This window comes from Anabrus simplex, chromosome 6 (assembly GCF_040414725.1).
Source record: "Anabrus simplex isolate iqAnaSimp1 chromosome 6, ASM4041472v1, whole genome shotgun sequence".
Taxonomy (NCBI): domain Eukaryota; kingdom Metazoa; phylum Arthropoda; class Insecta; order Orthoptera; family Tettigoniidae; genus Anabrus; species Anabrus simplex.
The window spans coordinates 202400801-202423569 of NC_090270.1; the positions used below are offsets into that span (position 1 = coordinate 202400801).

The 22769-nt window shown below is 40.0% G+C and overlaps 1 protein-coding gene across 8 annotated transcripts in view; it reads left to right on the forward strand.

Annotated features, from left to right (window-relative positions):
• The window catches only part of LOC136876309 (putative helicase mov-10-B.1), a 481476-nt gene that overhangs the window by 361983 nt on the left and 96724 nt on the right, over positions 1–22769 (forward strand). For all 8 annotated transcript variants that reach the window (XR_011018462.1, XM_068228374.1, XM_068228371.1 and 5 more), the window contains one exon: positions 13551–13714. Coding sequence is in view for 7 of the 8 variants with exons in the window: in XM_068228374.1 (XP_068084475.1) it covers positions 13551–13714 (164 nt within the window). In the remaining variant the exon portion in view is untranslated. The remainder of the gene's footprint in view (positions 1–13550; positions 13715–22769) is intronic.

The window sequence follows — 22769 nt, forward strand, 5'->3', positions numbered from 1 at the left end:
TGGAAAACAGTAGCATATTTACCCATGGGAAGGGAGAGCCTTGTCTTAGGCCCCCAGACACTGGCGCCTTTGCCCGTCTCTGTCTGCGAGCCATCTGTGTACCATGTACAGCCCCCAGACCTAAGATGGGCCCCAGCATCCGTGGCCCGCTCCTCCCTTGTTGGTATAACCACTGTGAACTTATAATTCAGATTAAAATTAGGCTTCATCAGGTCCCCGATCATTGTCGTAGGGCAGGTCTGGTGAAGCCTTGTAAGATTAGAAGCATGACCTCTATTCGGATTCTTGAAGGACCATCCTCCAAGTGACCAGAGGCGGTAAGCACTCATTCCCGCTATTTCCTTACATATAAATGTAAGGGGGGAAGACCTAGGATGGCCTCCATTGCACATAATGGTGTAGTATCCAGTGCCTCTGTTATTCCTAGACACACAAGTCTTTGGACACTGTTTAACTTGGTGGGCACAGTTTTACTCTCCAAACCTGGCCACCAGACTAAAGATGCGAAGGTGATCGTGGGCTGTACAATAGAAATATAGTGCCACTGGACCACCTTAGGTCCTAGGCCCCAAGTCTTTCCAACGGCCCTGCGACAGGCCAACATAATCTTGCAAGCCTTATCCACCTTATGGTCTATATGTTTCTTCCAACTCAGTCTTGCCTCAAGGATTACCCCTAGGTACTTAACTGAGGTAGTCTTAACTAATTTTTTCCCAAATAGGAAAGGCTCTGACAGTCCGTCTAGCCTCCTCCTCCTGGTAAATACCACGAGCTCCATCTTGTCTGGATTAACCGACAAGTCCGTGTCGTGGCACCATCTTTCCACCCTACGTAGGGTGCTCTGTATGAGCTCTGAAACCGTACTGGGGAAATTTCCCACCGCCATCAGGCTAATGTCATCTGCATAACCTTGGGCGTAAATTCCTCCAACCTTTAACCTGGTAAGTAGTTCATCTACTACCAGACACCATAATGTTGGTGATAATACACCTCCCTTTGGGCCCCCTGTCTATATTAGCTCTCAACATTACTGCGTTGAGGGTAAACAGAACTTGACGGCCCTGCAGTGAGGCCATAATCCATTTTACGAGCATCTTGCTCACTCCTCTTCTCTCTAGACTAAGTTCTATGGAGCCCAAAGATGTGTAGTTAAAGGCCCCTTCTATATCTAGGAATACCACCATAGCAAGTTGTTGCTGATCCAAGGTGCTCTCCAGCCTAGAAAGAAGCTGGTGTAGTGTCTCAACCGACTTCCCTGGTTGGTATGCATGTTGATGAGGATGCAGGGTCTCTTAATACTTTCTCCCTGATATGTCTGAAGAAATGTTAGGAAGGAAGAAAAGATCAACTAAGAATCTGTGGATAACTCAGGAAATACTAGACCTGATTGATGAATGACGAAAATACAAGAATGCTAGAAATGAAGAGGGCAGATAAGAATACAGGCAATTAAAGAATCAAGTGGATAGAAAGTGCAAGGTAGCTAAGGAAGAATGGCTGAAGGAGAAGTGCAAGGACGTCGAAGGCTGTATGGTCCTGGGAAAGGTAGATGCTGCATACAGGAAAATCAAGGAAACCTTTGGAGAAAAGAAATCTAGGTGTATGAACATTAAGAGCTCAGATGGAAAGCCACTTCTAGGGAAAGAAGACAAAGCAGAAAGATGGCAGGAACATATCCAACAGTTGTATCAAGGTAAAGATGTAGATAATTTGGTTCTGGAACATGAAGAGGCTGTTGATGCTGATGAAATGGGAGACCCAATTTTGAGGTCAGAGTTTGACAGAGCTGTGAGTGACCTAAATAGGAACAAGGCACCTGGAATTGATGACATTCCCTCTGAATTACTGACTGCCTTAGGAGAAAGCAACGTGGCAAGGTGTGTAAGATGTATGAGACAGGAGAAGTCCCATCCGATTTTCAGCAGAATGTTGTTATACCTATTCCCAAGAAAGCCGGTGCTGACAGGTGTGAAAACTACCGCACCATTAGTTTAGTATCTCGTGCCTGCAAAATTTTAACGTATTATTTACAGAAGAATGGAAAAACAAGTTGAAGCTGAGTTGGGAGAAGATCAATTTGGCTTCAGAAGAAATGTAGGAACACGTGAAGCAATCCTGACTTTACATCCGATCTTAGAGGCATTCGTACATGGCATTCGTAGATCTAGAAAAGGCGTTCGATAATGTTGATTGGACCAAGCTATTTATGATTCTGAAGATGATAGGGATCAGATACCGAGAACGAAGAATCGTCTACAATCTGTATAAAAATCAGTCTGCAGTGATAAGCGTTGAGGGCTTTGAAAAAGAAGCAGCAATCCAGAAAGGAGTGAGGCAAGGCTGCAGTTTGTCCCCTCTCCTTTTCAATGTTTATATAGAACAGGCAGTAAAGGAAATCAAAGAGAAATTTGGAAAGGGAATCACAGTCCAAGGAGAAGAAATCAAAACCTTGAGATTTGCCGATGATATTGTTATTTTATCTGAGACTGCAGAAGATCTCGAAGTTGCTGAACGGTATGGATGAAGTCTTGGGTAAGGAGTCCAAGATGAAAATAAATAAGTCCAAAACAAAAGTAATGGACTGCAGTCGAACGAAGGCAGGTGATTTAGGAAATGAAGTCTTAAAGGAAGTAGATGAATATTGTTACTTGGGTAGTAAAATAACTAACGATGGCAGAAGTAAGGAGGACATAAAATGCAGACTAGCACAAGCAAAGAAGAGCTTTCTTAAGAAAAGAAATTTGCTCACTTCAAACATTGATACAGGAATTAGAAAGATGTTTTTGAAGACTTTCGTGTGGAGCGTGGCATTGTATGGAAGTGAAACATGGACGATAACTAGTCCAGAATGAAAGAGAATAGAAGCTTTTGAAATGTGGTATTACAGAAGAATGCTGAAGGTGAGATGGATAGATCAAATCACGAATGAAGAGATACTGAATCGAATTGTGAGAGGAGATCGATTTGGCTAAATTTATATATATATAGAAATAATATGAATCACCACCTTATCAATACACTGTTTTATTTACTACCAAACTGGTAAATAGGGTCAATACCGGTTTCGACCCCTATTTACCAGTTTGGTAGTAAATAAAACAGTGTATTGATAAGGTGGTGATTCATATTATTTCTATATAGTGATACCAATCAATACGGACATGAAGCTTATAAATAATAATTGGCTAAATTTGACGAGAAGAAGAGATAGAATGATAGGACACATCTTGAGACACCCAGGACTTGTTCAGTTGGTTTATAAAGGAAGTGTAGGTGGTAAGAACGGTAGGAGTAGACCAAGGTATGAATATGACAAGCAGATTAGAGCAGATGTAGGATGCAATAGTTACGTTGAAATGAAAAGGTTAGCGCATGCATCAAACCAGTCTATGGACTGATGACTCAAACAACAACAACATGTCTATCCACCAGTCTTTCCAAAGTTTAAGAAAAGACGTTAGACTAATGGGTCTATAATCCTTAGGTCTAGTATATGAAGACCTTCTGGGTTTAGGTATATACACTACCTTCGCCTGATGCCACAAGGAGTACACGTATCCCATAGTGAGACAGGCTCTAAAAATTCTGACCAGGTATGGTATAAGGACCGCGCCCACTTTCTGAAGAAGTGCTGGGAAGATCCCATCCATTCCTGGGCTTTTATAAGGGGCAAAAGATTCTAATGCCCACTTCACTCTTCTTGGGATAACAATCTCTGCGGCTTCCTTCCAGCCACTTCTATCGTGTCTGAAGGTTCCGCTCGATTCTACTTCACTATTCATGACTACTGAACCTCGAAAGTGGGCCTCAAGCATTAAGCTCATGGTTTCTCCCTCTGTGGATGTATATCCACCTGAAGATGACTCCAATGAGCCCAGCCTTGCCCTTCCATCCAAGGTTAGAATTTTATGAAGCCTTGCTGCTTCATGTTGACTCTCGATGGAGTCACCAAACTGTCTCCAAAATTTCTTAGAAGCCTTTTTGATTTGTACTTTGTGATTCTTTATATGAATCTAGACTTGATTGATCTTGAAGTTCCCTGTATTTATTTCAGAGCCTTCCTATGTTTCTCCTCAGGTGTTCAAGAAGACTGTTCCACTTGAAGATTCCTGTTACTCTTTTTGCCGTAATGACTGGGCAGTTTAATTCATAAGAGGTAACTAGTGTCTGTGTGAGAAAGCTCACACTGAGCTCCAGCTCCTCCTTGTTTTTAATTATATTTGAGGGTCCTCATTCCAGTCCCCTCCTCACGTCCTCCCTAAAAGACGTCTAATTGGCTCTTCTAGGGTTTCTGCAAGATGGGATCTCGAAGGAGCCCTCTATATGAAACACAATGTGTCTATGATCTGACAAGGAAGGCTCCAAAGAAACTTTCCAGTCTTTAAATTCCTGTATGATTCCCATGGAACCCAGGGTAAGATCTATGATCCCCTCACTCCTATTATCTCCTATTATTGATGAAGGTAGGGGTATCACCTATGTTCATGATCTCAAGATCAGTTGTACATAGAAATTCTATGAAATTCTCTTCCCTTCTGTTTGTGTATTTACTTCCCCAAATGCGGTGATGAGTATTGGCGTCACATCCTACTATGAGGTCAAGTCCTTGTTTCCTACGGTATATCACCAGTCTCTTGAAATCCTCCAGCGGGGGTGGAGATTCAGAGTCTCCTGGGAAATATGCAGAACAGACAACCAGGTCTCTTGGCTGTCCGCCCTCTTCATATCTCACTAGAACTGCTACAAGGTCTCTAGTAATGAAGCCTGGTATAGCCCAAGCGTTATGATCCTTAACTAGTATACATGCTCTAGGCTTTTCCTCTGCTACTCCACTGAATACAGTGAAGCCTGCACATTGTAGTCCCATTATATGCCCCTGTCTAAGCCAGGGTTTTTGTATCAGGGCGACCGAAAACCTACCGTTCTGGATACTTCTTATAAGTACCCTAGAGGCCACTATACATTGTTGTATGTTTGCTTTTATGAAAGTAATCATTCTTTACTTTCATGCAATACTTTACCTTATGCGGTCTCCGGAACGTGCAGTTCCATCTCCCGCGATGAATCCTGGGGCTTTCCTGACCTCGGCTCCTGTCCAGACTCCCGCTCTTCACCCCTGCTAGTCTCAGTGTTGTCTGTGGTGGGGTTGGTCCTCTGCTTGTCGTGTTTGCCCTCCACCAGGGTGAAGGTAGCAACATGCACCCCGCAGAAGATCTTCTTCCCCACCACTTTTTCCACATCTCTGGAGTCCATGCTGACCACAAGGCGGACACCTCTCTTCTCCTCCTTGCGGTCGTAGACTCTCCAGCTGTTGGGATTTAAGCCATGGTTCTGGCATGCCATTCTTCCCAAAAGGACGTTGTTGTCCTTTGGTTGTCCTGGTATCCAGACCATGACTCTCTTATAGGAAAGGAGTTTATCCATGCCCACAATTGTGAGCCTGGCTCCTTCCCATGGTTGCATATCTGTAACAAGACTAGAAAGCCATGCTACAGTCTCATCATTCTCTGCGATAATAATGGCCGCACCTCTTGACAGATAGCAGTCCAGGAACTGAGGCTTAATGGGCCCCTGCTCCGGAAGCTCATCTACCAGATTGGTGATAGCCTCCTACACAGACTTCACCTGTTTCTCAGTTAGCTGCTGGTCAGGATATCTTACAGGCACTATGCCCATCCTGATCCCAGCTTTAGCTATCCTGGCATACTCCATCTTGGGTCTTTTGTGGGCCTGCAGATTTTCTTGTGGGGTTGCCCCCGACAGAAGTCGTTTCCCCACTGGCGCCTTGGTGGGTGGAATCCTCTGTGCCCTAGAAGCAGAGCCCTTTTCAGGGTCCCACTTCTTGTGCCCATTGGATCCCCCCCACAGTCATCGCTGTCGTGGCAGTAGAAGGCCTCTCAGCTCCAGGAGTTGGGCCCTCTTTGGCCTGCTCCCGGGCCTTTAAAGCCTTCTTGTACCTCCTCTTCTCAGTGCTGGAGCACTGTTTCTTCTTCTCCTTCTGGACTAGAAGATTGTCCACCTCTAGAGTGAGCTCTCTTACTGTCATATTATCCGAGCGGATCTCCAAAGAGTCCCCATCGGTTGTTGTCAAACTGGTGTTTCTTTCGGAGGCCCCAGAGGAGCTCTCTGGTTTTTGGGTGGCTACGGTACTCATGTAAGTCCCACGAGTAGTTAGGGAAATATAATGTCCGCCCAGGCAATATCTCGAAGGCTCCGTTCAAGACACATCTCCCATTTGCCATGCACCCCATCGGCATGGGTCGCTTTACACCTTAGGGTTGGGTGGTGCTTTAGCTTCCTCCTCCTTGTATACTGAATGGTTACCTAATAGGGCTCCATTCGGCATCGAAAGAAAGGAGCTACTAGTCCCCCTCACCACGCAGAGGATCTTCCATTGAAGAGGGTAACTGAGGTTAACCCCCTACAATTGTAGAAGCACACACGAGGGAGCACAAGAGCCTTGCTAGCGCATTGATATATTCTCCTGGCTTTCAGTGTATTTAACGTGTGCTTCAGCTTCACACAGTTGGGAATGATGTTATGGTCCCTGCATCTCAGTAGAAAGCACAAAGAAGAAAGAAGAATAGACTTCTTTCTCCTTAATTTGCTGAATTTTGAAGCCTTCTTGAAAGTATGCTCCCCATAGAGTTTTTTTAATTTTGCCATTAATGCTTTCACGGCCCGTATTTATAGACATGATATTATATAGGCTTTTGGGCTTGTGCCGTGTCAAGAAAATAAGGTGAAATTCTTAACGTTTTGCAGAAAACTGTGCTCTGCATACGTTCATTCACCACCAGATAGCCCCTAGGACATGGCACAACGCTAGCGTTCGAGGAAGAAGCTGACTGAACCATCACAATCAGACTAAGCGGTTCACATAACGTGTTTGAGTAACATATGACAGGTGTCTGTCATTCAGAAATCTCTTGAATTCATCAACTTTAACAGCACAGTAATTTGTCATAGAAAGACGAGAGTATAGAAATCGAGATGATCTCTAGCGATTCTTGCGGAGAATGCAAAAAGGCAGTAACAGAAACTACGGCAGCGGTAGGGTGTGATGGTAGCTGCAAACGATGGTTCCACAAGGAATGTTATCAGGAGTCAGTGCAGGGGATTTCACAACACTAAAGAAACCAAGCTGCACGTTATTCTGGCTATGCAAGGAATGTAAGGAGGACTTTCTACTAATGAAAAATGGCAAGGAGGAATTAAAGGAACTAAGCACTGAAATAAAAAACATGAAGGAAGAAATTAAAGAAATAGTATTGCAAGAAATAAGCAAGGTATTACAAATACAGAAGGAAAGGGTGACAGCAGTTGAGAACCCCAGTATGTATGTGATTAAGAATTCAGATGGAATTGAAAAGAGAAACTTGAAAGAGACAGCCCCGAAACCGCCAAGGGTGGAGCAAGGTCATCCAAGAAATGAAAACAACACCATGGCAATTTTGAGGCAGGGAAGTGATACACAACGATGAGCCAGCGAAGGAGACGCTTGCTCATCAAACCTTATAACACCAACAACAACAACAACACCTACAATGGAAAGTCAGGATCAATCTGACTTGAGAAAAATGATGCAGAACCAAGAAGAAAGTCATACTTCGTCCTCTGTTCTATCACGCAAAGTTATGAGGAAAACTCAACAATCTAATGGTATAATAGGAAATAAAGATGATACCAGCTGCAACACTAACCTAAGAGCAGCCGCTCGTACGGCCTGGCTATACGTTGGGCGTTTACACAATGAAACAATTATAGAGGACACGAGGATCTATATGAAAGACAACGGCATTACAGATATAGAATGCGATCCAATAAATCAAAGGGGGTATAAAAAGGCTTTCCGTATTGGAATTCCTTTTTGTGAGCTTGAACGAGTAAATGTCCCAGGTTTCTGGCCCACAGGACTGCTAGTAAGGCGTTTTCTTTTTCGACGATGCGAAGAGGGCACCAGGTTACAAACACCAGGATTCCGTAGTGAATCGACCGCAGGAGCAAATACTACTATTGAATATAGAAGGGATGAAGAATGCAATCGCTATGTTGCCCAATAACTACTTTCAGAAGTTTAACATTGCTATACTAACAGAAACAATGCTGATAAATGGAGATGACTTACATGCGCTTCCAGGACTCTAACAGTATACACTCACTTGCCACTCCAACATTAGGTAGGCCGTCAGGAGGTGTCTCAATACTCCTCAAACCAACAGTAGGGAAGATCAGAGAAATAAGGAAAGAATACAACATAGTAATGGTGAAAACAGAAAGCCTGGCTATTATTGGAATGTACTTAAAACCAGACACCTCTATAGGGGATGCGGTGGAATCAATTATGAAGACAATAATGCAGGTAGAAACTGAAGGAAACGTAATATTTGCAGGAGATTTCAACGCGAGGATAGGTAAACCAGATCAGAAAACAGAAATCATACTGGATATTATGAATGAGGAAGGATTCACTCTTATAAACAAACCAGAGCTCGTAACTTATATAGCATCGAACGGGTCTAGCGCAATAGACCTGGTTTTCTACAGAGGATATGAAATAAACATAATTGAACAGGTAGGACTATGGACGTCGGCAGCTGCACCAATAAGGAAGCATGTACCATTGACAACAACCACATGGAGGGAGCCGGCAAGGAACAGGAAGACAGAAATCCCACACAGGTACACCAGAAAATTGGATGTAGAGAAATTAAAAGAAAATTACAACAAGGTTGAAGAGGGAAAATTAAATGAAGCTGCAAACATTGCTACAAGCCTGCTACAATCAGCTTGCATGGAATGTAAGGGGAGATATGCACAGTTATGGTTCGATAACGAATGCTACAGGGAAAGAAAAGTAGTTTTGGAGGCTCTACACATAGCCAAAACATCCAATAACAAGGCAAGTCTGGCACAATATGCGCAGAGGAGAAGACGATATAAAATTCTACTGGAAACGAAGAGAAAGGAGTATCTAGAAAAAGAGGCGAAAAAGCAAGTACAAGAGGCCTTAACAAATCCTTACCGGGCATTAAATAAGAAAACTGCAAATACGTCTTGTGAAATTTCTATCGAAGCATGGGAGACACATTTCATTGGAATTTTAAATCAAATGAACTCAGACAAGGCATACATTACTGAGCCCAAAAGAGATGAGTTAATTGGCACAGTCATTACTAAAGAGGAAATAATGAGGGTAATACAACAAATCAAGATTAAAAAAGCGGCAGGACCGGATGGAATTTTTCCGGAACATCTGAAAGAATCTGCAGATATCCTGATAGACCTATGGGTGTCCCTATTAAACAAATGTTTTCAAACAGGGGAAATACCAGAAAAATGGGGGACAGCAACCATGAAAATTCTTTACAAAGGAAAAAGATCGTTTGACAACCCAGATTCCTACCGAGGAATTGTGCTGGAGGATGTCCTTTTTAAGGTATTCATATGTATCGTCAGCGAAAGGCTTAATATACTAATTGATCCTTATCTACCAGACTCCCAGTTTGGTTTTAGGAAACAGAGGAGCACAATACAGGCCGTGAAACTTCTAATGCAGGATATAGAAGAAGCATTGCGACATCCCAAGGGAAAGTACGATGCAGTATTCATAGATTACAGAAAAGCCTTTGACCTAGTGAACAGAAGAACGCTAATGGAAAAGTTGAGAGACGTTATAGGTAAAAGCCACCCACTCACCTTGATAATACAAAACATCATGAGATACAATTACATTGAAATTAGTAACAACGATATAAGATCAAGGAAAATAAGGCAAACCAACGGTGTCATGCAGGGTGATCCTATCAGTCCTACTCTGTTTAATATACTAACGGCAGATGTCAAATCAATTATAAACGATAATTCGAAGGCTACTTTGATCATGTATGCAGATGACATGTTGATTGGATCATCAAACAAAGAAGTGCAAACAGCAATAGCTGAACTAGAGAAATGGTCTGAGGTGAATCATCTTAATATAAATAAGGAGAAAACTGTCCAAATGGTATTCAGAAAAGGAGGGAAACAAGCAGCAAAAGACAATATAATGTTAGAAGGTGTACCGCTTCAAGTTGTTAAGAAATACAAGTACTTCGAAATCACCAAGAAATAAAAGTACTTAGGAATCACCATGCAACCGACAGGAAATTCCTTCAGGATACATATTCAGGTAAAATCCACAGCGACCATCAGAGCCACTTATAAAATAAGAAATATAACTCAGCTGTCAACTGATACGGCGATGAAACTCTTTCATAGTGCGATAGAGCCAATAGTCACCTATGGTATTGAAATAATATGGGAAAAGCTGTCATTTAGTGACTTAACGGAAATTGAGAAGGTGAAGGCGTATTTCATGAAGAGAGTTATGGGTGTGAGCAAGGCATCCCCTTCTAGGCTAGTTTATGTTCTTATGAGGGGAAACCTTCTTCATAGAAGACATACGATTAAAACACTCTTTGCCAGCTACTAGATCAAGCCAGAAGCTTCAACGACAGAGAGAGGCGAAGAGAGAAGAGATAGAAGAGGAGTTCTACAGCACAAGCGCTATATGTGACAGAAACTGGACTAAAGAAGGTCAAGAGCAAAGGCATGTTGTTACCAGGCTGGCCATACATGGCTTTCATCACTGTATTTGCAGGAATACCACCTTTCATAAGCCAAACAATGAGTGCGTTTGCACACTCTGTGATCAGAAGTGCAGTTTATATCATATAACGGAATGTCCGAAAAGGGTGAAATCAATTAGCGAATATAGTAGGGAAAACTCTAAAGTTTTGAACTGAGAATATAAAAATTGCTAATTTGTAAATGTTTTTACTAGGTTAAGTAATGCTCTTTCGAGCGCACCTTAATAAATTATTTAATTTATGTCATTAATTTTGGTTTGTAAAATGTTGAACAAGATACTTTGCTTGAGGCTGTACGGGTGAAAAGAAATTTAAGAGAGAAATAAATTCAAAATCTTGTAAAGTGGCAAAAAAACCTGTCAAGCAGATTCTTGTTTCACCATCCCATTCTTCAGTGTTGCTTATGACTGTCCTGAAAAAAATTTTCAGACCCTATTTTACGTCTGATATTACTTCAACTAAACGCTCTGTATGTATCCAGCAGGTCAGGGCAACTAATGGCAAATGCTTAGGTAGCAAACTCCTCAAATGGAGCTTTTCTCTTCAAAGATTTTGAGAGATAAGTTGCAAACCCAGGCAGAGTTTCAGGGAATACTTTACCTTAATGCCTGTAACAGATTTAGTGCTAGGTTTAGCTTGTATGCATAACAGTGCACAAATAAGTCCGACTGATATTTGGCAAATATAATCTGTTGTAGACCGTTATGTGCTCCAGCCATAACAGAATACCCATTGTATGTTTGAGTAACTAATTTGTCACCAAATTGGAATAAACTGAAAACATGCCCAGCCAGAGAAACAGCAGAACAATCAATACTTACATCAGTGAGTTTAATAAATTTCTCCTGAATTTCATTGTAACATAACAAAGCACAGAAAAAAGCTGGGATATATGTGGTTAAGTCCATGGCCTTATCTTTTATCACAGTTACAGAGTGTGCTACTTTGATCTCTTCTTTTATTTTATTTAACAAAACTGCTGAGACTGAATTAAGTCATTTTGGATATCGTGAGAAGTAGGAAGAAAAGCAGCAGAGGTTTTCCAAATGGTTCAATAGTTTTTCATCGTAAGTGGCTCTAAAGGAGCAATTCAACAAAATTTCCTCTTAAATTGAGTCATGGTTTAGTACACTATAGCCCCTAACAGGCATCTCTTGCCCTGCCAGGAAATAAACAGCATATACAGTTTTAGATAACTGACTACGGTAACTTATGTACCTGTTTGCTTTAACTTTATCATTATGTTCGTCCTGATCAATTTTAAAGTCAAGACTTAGAGATTCCTCTATTCTAGTGCTACCAAACTTCAGTAAAACTGTTTTGGAATTGAACATGGTCTACAGACTGTTCATGTAATTTCTTTAGTACATAATAACTGTTAACATCACAATCTCCCTTCATTCCCCAATCATTTGTTTCTATTGAAAATAAAAATCAAGGCTAGCAATACAAAGAGCATGACTTCCTACAGCCACGTATCATTTGTGTACCAGGAATCATTAAAACAATACACTTTGCCTCTTCCTTTTGTTCTCATAGATGATATACTAGGAGTGGGTCTCCCATTGTCTATAATTTGTTTCTTAGCAGAAAATGTTTCGCTAGAAAATGAATGTTTTAATAAGTCTTCAATAACACAGCCGCATTCATCCTCCATCATAACTGAATCTCCATTTAACAACAACAAAGCCAATACAGGCACAAGGCATGCTCATAGCAGTCGCCACTGAACATTCCAAGTGATTACTGTTAAGTTAGCCTCTCGACTGGTTAAACATGCAAGCCTACTAGCCAGCATGGTCAGCCTGTGTGCTGTGTTTCAGAGTTCATCAGACGTTTAAGCACGCCCCAATTGAATTCAAATGCCTTATGTTGGCCTCGGAAAAACAGCAAACAGGGCACACAGTCAGCATATCTTCATCGTTCGACAGATGGGAAGCTTTTGTCACTTAATGTGTTATCTATATGGGAACTAATTAGTCTTTATGGTTGCTATAGTGTACAATATTAAATAAACAATTTATATGCCATAATATCATGTAGCCATATCCATTGAACTTTTGTTTTAGATGGTGTTAGCCCGGCTAACACAGCAAACATAGGTCCGCCGCACCCTGTTGTATCCTTGGTTGGTGTTAATACCAGAAATTTCTGTAGTAAGCTAAAGTAACTTCCTAGGGTATAAACATTCATTTTATGTGACTAGTCGTCAACAGTCTATAATTCCTTTCAGACTATTTATGATCATTTTAGGTTGCTCTTTCTCCTCCACTTATGAACATTTTTGTTCATAGTTCCCTTATAGCCACAATGCAAGCTTTGTTAGTGGTACTTTTGAGAATCCTATTTTGATGAAAAGTCTAATTTCCCAATGAGGGACTTTTTTTTATTTATTCACTATTGCATGTCTCTGTGGTTGGTATTGTGATATGTTTTGTGTCTGTGAAGTGGTGTGTATTAAGACAGACATCCAGTTCCTAAGCTAGAGGAATTAATCAGACATAGCTAAAATCTCCAGCTCGATCAGAAATCGTGCACGGGACCCTCTGAACCAAGGGCCTCTTCACTGACCATTGAACTAGTAGTCACAGTTCCTTCCTGATGTAAAGTCTGTTAATTTAGATATGTTATATAGATGTCACAATATATTTTATTGATCATATTTTCAGGTTGAATGGGACATTTTGGAATATTTACATCATATTTGTCATGTTTTGTATTTTTTTATAACTCTCCATGCGTCTACTTTGCTTATACTGCCACTGCCTTAGACCATCTTGATTTTCTACATTATGCCATATTTTTAGTTTGAACCTGTTATATATAAGGGAATTTCTTTATCTGTACAAAGCAAAATTATGCCTGTATATGTTGGCTTGTTGTTATATGATGAAGTGAAATAGATTTCATTTTTCTTAGGTGTTTCTCTTTTGGAAAGGCTTATGGTCACCTGTGACATTTATAGGAAGAATGAAGATGAGATGTATGATAACCATTACATAACCAAGCTTCTTAGTAACTACCGGTCACATCCAGTCATACTGAACCTACCTAATCGGCTCTTCTACGGGAATGAGCTGACAGTGAGTATTTTATGATATGAGTTCATTGTACTGATATTCCACATATTAGTCTGCAGTTATACCCTATTCTATTACTACAGTGTGCCATTACATCATTATACCAATTTGAGCAAAGCCATACTGAAAGATTTTATACTATATGTCAAGTATCAGTTCATTTCATATACATTTCAACTTCTCAGTGCATTTACATTGCCTGTTTTTGTTTGTTTCCCTTAGGGCCATTTCTACCACCTACAGGTAAAGTAGCGCGTAACTTGTCCTCTGAGTAAAATTATATTTCCGTGCAACCACTCTTGCGTAGCGCTATCGGCAGCATAAATCATAGTTACCCATCGCACAGTTTATCAGCCAATTCGTGGGTCCGATAAGACTTTACCTGCTGGGCAAGTTTTGAGAGCTGAACATTATTAGCAGTTTTTTTGGTGACAAACAGCTTAAATTACCTTAGTATGTTGATAAAAGCTTGATACCGTAACAGTGATCAGTATTGTATTGCAGGATTGTAAATATGAGTGCTTCCCTTGAGTTGCAATGATCACACTAGCCTCTCGCATCTACAGCATCGGGAACACACACAATATGTCAAGCTTCAGCGAAGAAACTCTACAAGGATACAAAATCAAAACGTATTTGAAAATTGTCTCAACTGAGCTTTAAGTTTCCAATTTTAATTTTTGAGTTTTCAAACAGCAGGTATAAGTATTGTATGGAGCTGAGCTTTCACGAGCTTTCTGTTAGCTTAGTGGCTAACATGCTTGCTTCATAATATGCAGTAGGGCCTGTATAGGTTCAAGTCTTCATTATGCCAAATGTTTTTATTTGCATAATTAGCTGTTGTATTCATCTGCATGCCTCTTTTCATACATTATTTTGTTGATAATGTATTTCAGTAAAATGTTTAATCACAATATTATGTCCACTAGGAAAATATTTCATATGTATGCTACTTACAAAGAGTGATGTTAGGATCAGTTTGTCATCATTGATCGGCAGTTAGAACTGTTGCCCAGGTAGCAGCTTCCTTATAAATTGTTTATGTAGTGTTCTCGTAAACAGTTTCAAGAAATTTGGAAATCTATCAAACATTTCCCCTAATAAATTTTTCAATTCCCGAATTCCTCTTCCTATAAATGGATATTTTGCTCTGTTTGACTTCTTGAATTACAATTTTATCTTCATAAAGTTGAACATTAGAATGAAATAAATTATCAATAAAGGCAAGCATGTGGAGCTAAACGAGGTCACAGAGCTGGTTGCAAATAGAGGATCATGGAGGCACGTAAGCTTGCAGATAGAATGCTCAAAGGCAGAAAGTGCTTAAGGAAGATGAGTTTGTATATACGTATATGGAAGCACGTAAAAGAGAGTTAAGAATAACAGCAGGGAATGAAAATTAATTTGAATTTATAGTAAATAAAAATACAAAGCAAACCTGCGTACCAGTACCTTCTATTTTGCAGTGAGCACCTCAACCACTCTATTACAAAAATACTTTACGAAACGTTGCCTTACATGACAGCTTATAACTGGTGTAAGAAAATTTAAACGTTAAAATCTTGAGATTTTAAGCCCTATTAGGTATTTATTCTGAACCTTAGTCCGGTTCCATGGCTAAATGGTTAGCGTGCTGGCCTTTTGTCACAGGGGTCCCGGGTTCGATTCTCGGCAGGTTCGGGAATTTTAACCATAATTGGTTAATTTCGCTGGCACGTGCGCTGGCTGTATGTGTTGTCTTCATCATCATTTCATCCTCATCACGATGCGCAGGTCGCCTACGGTGTCAAATCGAAAGACCTGCACCTGGCGAGCCAAACTTGTCCTTGGACACTCCTGGCACTAAAAGTCATACGTCATGTCATTTTTTCTGAAACTTAAAGATTAAACTAATGGAAGCTTGACATAATTCATTGTCGGTAACTCTACAGACTCCCCTCATTAGGTTTGTTGGTGATAATCAGCAGAAGCCAGCACAGGAAAATAAGACTATTGAAATGAGCTTCATGCATCTGACGGTAGGTAGCACCTCAGTCGAAAACAAGTAATTACTAAAAATCAGTCTAACCAACCCCGTAGATTGGTGTCTAGCTCCAGGTAGCTACCTAGCGCTTTCACAGAGGTGGTAGCACGCAAGCCAAAGTACCAGCTGATTCACACCCCCAGGTAGTTTACTTCCTGCGTAGTTGCCATCTAGTTTAACAGCCAATGGTTGAAATGACCCTTAGTCATTCATTTATGTGTGACATCTCCCTATTAAAATAAAAAACTTTATACATTTAAAGCCTCATTACTCATAGTGAACGGGTAATGAGGGAGATGACCAGATCATCTTTGCTTCTCTCAGCAGAGCTTCCTTTCTCCTCAGATGGGGTGGTGGGATATGACTAAGTATGGGTAACCAGTGGCGAGGTGTGGACTGTACAGTACCAGTTATGCAGCACATGGTATCATTCAGCTTAGTATCCACTTTATGCACATGTGCACTTTCCAGCCATACCGGGGCACAGTATTCTGCTGTAAAGTAGACAACACTGATACCCGTTAATCGTAAGCAGTCAGCCGAGGGCTCCCCAGAAACTGCTACAAAGCTTGTGCTGGATGTTATTCCTTGTAGTGATTTTGTGAGAGAACTTGGTGAGATGTTCCTTTGTATCTCAGAGTTCTGTCCAGGGAATGACTTGTACTTTAGTTTTTCACCAAGGAATAAAACAGATGGCTCGTAGTTTGCGAGTTGGTTGCTGGGATGGAACATGAAACCTTGGTCTTAGAAGCACTTGGGATCAATCAAGACTTGAAGAATGTTAGCATTTTGTCCAAGTCTGCTGAAATAATGACTTCTCCATCCGTAATGTAAAACAAATTTGTTTTGATGTCATTTGTGTGTTTGTACATTTGTTTAGTTATTAGATGTATTACATTAAGGCTGAAGATGGCCAGAAAGCATAACAAACATTTTCTCCAAGTGTTCAGAGATACCTATATAATTAAATTTCTGTTCATTTTGCAGTCTAATAAAGGAAACTGTTGTGCGAATCACCTCGGGAGAGAAATTTTATTTCAAGTTATTGAAATTTCGAGATATACAGAACACTGTTTTTGAGCATGTATAGCACATAATCGAATCATATATATCTACGGGCTTTTACTGAATGCATTATGTTTAACGGTACTTAAACATATACAAAGAAACTATTTTATGGCATCACTTTAATTATAACACTTATTATAGCAATGTTTTAGAAGACAGGACACAGTATATACAATAGCAAAACAAGAAATATAGCCTCGTTAACACGTTTGGAAAAAAAAATCCATTAGTCTCTTCTGTTTGTTGCGGTTAACCTTTCCTCCCTTCACGTTGAAACTTCTTGTCAATACACGCAGCTGAGTTTCGTAAATGGAGCTTGTCATCCACGACTTCTGGGCTTGCTTTCGTACATGACCGGTAATTGATACCCGAGAAATGGCGAGGATTTGCCGATCACTAGAAGTTCGAGTTTTTGGTTGCCGTCATATTAGTTTCCAACTTCACTGGGACCCTTTCTTTACTTGTTAACTGTTCCTCACAAACCGCGAATGCTGTATTGCACAGTTAATTTTGCAGAAAATTCAAGTTACAGAGTATTTTTTGCTTCAAGGGAGGAAATGTTTGCTTCGAGAAATCGAGAAATTCGTATAACAGAATTTTGAGAATAGAGAAATAAATACACGTCAAGAATAGGACAAACGGCCGGAAAATCTAAGTTAGTTCGAGATACTGAAAATTCGAGTAATGGAGGTTAGAGATATCGAGGTTCGACTGTATTATTATTCATATGTGTCATAAATGAGTGAGATTAGGTACATTTTCTTGTAACCATTTAATTATTTTTTTTAGTTTAAGATTTTAAATTTAATGGTCAATTCAGATTGTAACTGTAGATCATCATCATCATCATTCTAAACCATCTCCAGTTTCCCGGGTGTGGTATGTAACTGTAGATATGTATGCTTTTTATCCTGTCGTTTTCCCACTTAGACCATGGTGCAATATATGTAATGAAATCCAAGAATTAAAACATCTTCCTATTTTTTATTTCTACAAGTTGGCATCTATGATGTTCTGTTTGGTATTCTCTCTCCTGGCATTCTCATCATGTCCAAACCATTTTAGTTTTGATATATCAATCTCTTCTTGAAGTTTACACACTCCCACGCTTCTCCTTATTTCCTCATTTCATATTCTATTTCATCTTGTCTTTCCTGTATGCTCCTCAAGAACCTCATTTCAGCTGCTTGTATCTTACTTTGGTTCTGCTTAGTCAACGTCCAGGCTGCTGAAGCGTAGGTCAGTATAGGTTTATAACAGGACAAGTATGAAACCTTCTTGCACTACATTGGCTCATCTTTGTTTCATACAATGCCTCTCACACACTGGTAGAAACTTGCAGGCTGCTGTATTCTAAAATCAATTTCTCCATCCAAATTTCCATCTTGTGACATCATGCTGCCCAAATATTTAAAAAATGTCATTACTTCGAGAGGCTCATTTCCTATTTTTATCACTCCCCTGGATTTTCTGTTACCTCTTGTCATGATCAAAGTCTTCCTTTTTGCAGTACTAATCTTCATCCCAAAATTTCTTATCTCCTCATTCCATAAATCAACTTGTGTCTATACTTCCTCTTCATTATCTCTCCAAACTACAGTCTCATCAGCAAAGAGCATAGATTTTACTTGCTCGCCCATCATCTTCTCCTTGATATTACCGGGTATGTAGAATTCTAACCATGATGATAATGAAGAGAAATGGAGAAAATAAACTTCCCTGTCTTAAGCCTGTCTCAACTCTTAACCAATTCAGTTTGACCCACTTTGGTTCTAACACAGCTTTTACGATTTTGATAAAATGTTATTACCATCTACATTGTTTCATTCCCAATCTGTGCCTCTGTCAATGTTTTCCATACCAAATTCCTTGGGACACTGTGTCATATGGCTTTGAAATATCTATAAATGTTACTACCGTGCCCTTTCCATATTCCCAATACCTTTCCATCATTTGACGCACTGTAAATATTGGATCAATTGTGGACCTGCCTCTTCTGACTCCCTACTGGTGTTCTGCCAATTTTCCCTCTATTCTGTCTCTTATTCATTTATCCAAGATTCTTTCAAGGATCTTAACTGTGTGAGGTATCAGTGTCACTCCTCTGTAATTTTCACATTGCTTCCTGTTTCCTTTTTTGAAAATTGATATAATGACCCATTTCGTCCACTCTTTTGGAACAGTCTTTTCTCTCCATACCACTCTGAAGAGTCTATATAACCACTATAGACCAGCTGCTCCTGCTGCTCTTATTTCTATGGTGTCCTCGTCGATTCCAGCATCATTTCATTCTTTTAGTGGTTCACTCAATCTCTGCCATGGACACCTTGTTTTCCTTATCTTCCAACTTCACTAAATCTGTTTCTTCAATTTCTCCTTGTACCAAGGTAATTTGTAAAGCTGTTCAAAGTATTTTCCCCACCCCTGCAGTATATCCTGCTTCTGTGTCGTTACTTCCTCCTGTTCATTTTTAATGAAGTTAGCACCTTCACCTGGGTTTTTCTTCTTTTTTACCCACTTGAATAAGATGTTTTTACTTCTGGTTATATCTTCTTGCAGAGTTTCAGTGAATTTTTGCCAGCATTTCTTTTTCTCTTCTTGAACCACCTTGGAGCACTCCTTGCAGTGCCTGTATTCTGTTTTGCATTCTGTTTTTCTGTTTCTCAGCCATCTTTTCCAAGCTTGTTTCTTCCGTTAAACGATATCTTTTACCCTGTCATTCCACCCGGGTGTTTCTTGATCTTTCTTCCTTCCTGATACTCTTCCACAGGTCTTTTCTGCAGACTCCACCATGACTGTTTTAAAGTACGCGCATTCTTCTTCGACCCTTCTGATGTCTTCCTTAGGTATACTTGTTTTAATGTGTGTCTGAAACTCTTCATTTATTTCCTTCTCCTGCAATTTCCACACCCTTAGCTTTCTCTGCCTAATCCTGGTCATCTTTAAATTAACTTTAACCTAGCTTTCCATTTGGTCTCCCTGATTTCCAACAATGCTATATCTTTGTCAACCATAAAATCTACAATTTCTTCCACTTTCCCTGTTAGTGTCACTACATTGATGGTTGCTATCTCGATGTATTTGGTTGCTGGTTGCCCATTTCTCACATTTCTCCAAGCATCACAAAAATTGCACATCGCTTGTGGAGAATGCCCTAGCATTTTGCACGTCGCTTGTGGAGAACGCCTTAGCTTTTCCAAGGCTTCAGTACTCTTATCATCATATGGGTTTTTATTACAATGGGTTTTCCACTCCAAAAGGCATTTTAGAGCTACTGCCAGCCAAAACTTGTAGGTCACTCCTAACATGGAGGACAGGCGCTTTTTGTACCCGCTCTTCTGGAGTACAGACGCTATAGTTGATACGGTGTTTCAGTGGCATTTCCTCCCCTGAGGGCCCATTTCCCTTCTGTAAGGACTCCTCTGCCCTTAGCGAGTTGGACGTGCAGTTAGGGGCGCGCAGCTGTGAACTTTCATCCAGGAGATAGTGGGTTCGAACCCCACGGTTGGCAGCCCTGAAGATGTTTATCCATGGTTTTCCAATTTCACACCAGGTAAATGTTGGAGCTGTATCTTAATAAAGGCCACGGCCACTTCTTTCACACTCCTTTGCCTTTCCTATCCCTAGAGTCCCGTTAATCCGAAAGTCCAGTTAATCCAAACTGAAATATTCAGTTTTTAAAAAATTCTCCTTATTTAAATGAAAGAACATATTATAGAATGAAGATTTACTTGCATTTTATTAGTCATATTTTACTAGAATAACTTAATGTAAACGTAATTACACATCATAAACCATCAATCACTGGTCATTTATATTTACAAAGTCTGTTAGTTTCTTGTGCCGTAGTGATTGGGACCTACTCGAAGATGCAGTGTTAAACCAGCGTCTCATAAACATCACATCGGTGGGCGTAGCAGCGAAGCGTTGCTCGACGTAGCGTATGGCAAGTTCTAAGGCGGCCGCGGCATCTGAATTTGACACTAGTTGTTCATTGTGGTCTTCTTCATCGTCACTCTGTTCCTCATCAACTCCAGATTCTTTCTCCACGATAGCTACAATTTCTTGGCCTGTTTGTAAATTGATGAGTCAGCTTCCATCCACTTGCATGTTATTTTCATTGTCATTTTCTCCTCTACGGGTTCTTAACTACCCTAGTGTAATTTTATACAGTATTTTATTAATGTAACTGCTAAAGAATGGACATTTCAAATTACAGTATGTGCTGTACTGTATTGTAGACACTATTTTCCTCAGACGTTCTAGGAGCTGGCCTTCTGACCCCAACTTGGCACGTTCGATCCTGGCTCAGTCCGGTGGTATTTGAAGGGGCTCAAATACGCCAGCCTCATGTAAGTAGATTTTCTGGCACGTAAAAGAACTCCTGCAGGAGAAAATCCTGGCACCTAGGCATCTCTGGAAACCGTAAAAGTAGTGAGCGGGATGTAAAAACAATAACATTATTATTAGAAAATGTTTTCCGGTTAATCCGAAAATTTTGTAATCCGAACAGACTCCCGTCCCAATTAGTTTGGACTAACGAGACTCTACTGTATATATAGGTAGAGGCACCTGTTTGTATTAAATAAAATTGCCTAATTTAGTCATTTAAAAAGTTATTTTGGCATGTTTATCACTTTTTTTTTTTAATCAATAATTTTTCTAAAATGCATTTCCACTTTTCAGCAACGACAACTAAACCAAAAGATAGTTGTTAACATCTTTGCAGTAAACTGCATATACTGCATATGTGACCCGTTGCATGGAAATGGACCGAAATTTGGCTATGAAATTTTAACGCAGAGCAAAACAAAAGTGTCTGTGGTATAAAAATTTAATTTCTATTTTTTGACTTCTTGCACTATCTATGAGTCTTCTTAGCAAAGTAACTTACACAACAGTTCAAGTGTTCGCCACTCGATGTCATGGAAACATTGTACAGTTGGTAAGAAAATTAATGAAGGCTGTTTTTGCATTTTTCTCAAAATACGCTTTTGTTACTGAAGAGGAGTTGTGGAAGGAGAGTCAACGGTGGAGAAGTGCCATCAACACCCCGACCTGGCAGGAGCTGGACAAGGGGAAATGGAAATTAAAATGACACTTTTCTTACCGGTAATAACAAAAGTCAATAATTAATATCTTTTGAAGTATTACTCCTAGAAGCTTGAACTCCTTTTAAATGCTTTGTATCTTATGCTAGTTTTAAAGCTACAAACATCTCAAACCAACAGCTCAGAAATGAAAAATCCGACTAGGTGCTTTTCCATGCAATTGGTCTCATATTTTATTTGTATATATATAGGCACAAGAAACACAAGAGTTATGCTTGTGCTAAAAAGAATTATCTTGCCACTTTAACGAGTAGGGCCTAGCCTACATGCATGATTTACACATCAGTCTGAAAAGGGCAGATACCATGAGTTCCATACCACTGGGAGTCAGAGCTGTTCTCCTGTCAGACATTGTATTACAGTACATTGAAAATGACCTCTCACTATCAACATTAATGAATGAATGAAATGAACGAAAATACTGATCTGCATTTAGGGCAGTCACCCAGGTGGCAGATTCCCTATCTGTTGCTTTCCTAGCCTTTTCCTAAATGATTTCAAAGAAATTGGAAATTTATTGAACGTCTCCCTTGGTAAGTTATTCTAATCCCTAACTCCCCTTCCTATAAATGAATATTTGCTAAAGTTTGTTCTCTTGAATTCCAACTTTATCTTCATATTGTGATCTTTCCTACTTTTATAAACACCACTCAAACTTATTTGTCTACTAATGTCATTCCACGCCATCTCTCCGCTGACAGCTCGGAACATACCACTTACATGTAACTAATCTCATTATTAGACCCGTATTGAACTATGCTATGATATACTAACAATTTGTTGGTTATTTTGATCCACCTTTTCAATACAAATTACAGTTTGTGTTGCTAAGTTGTAATGTTACAACACTAATTTA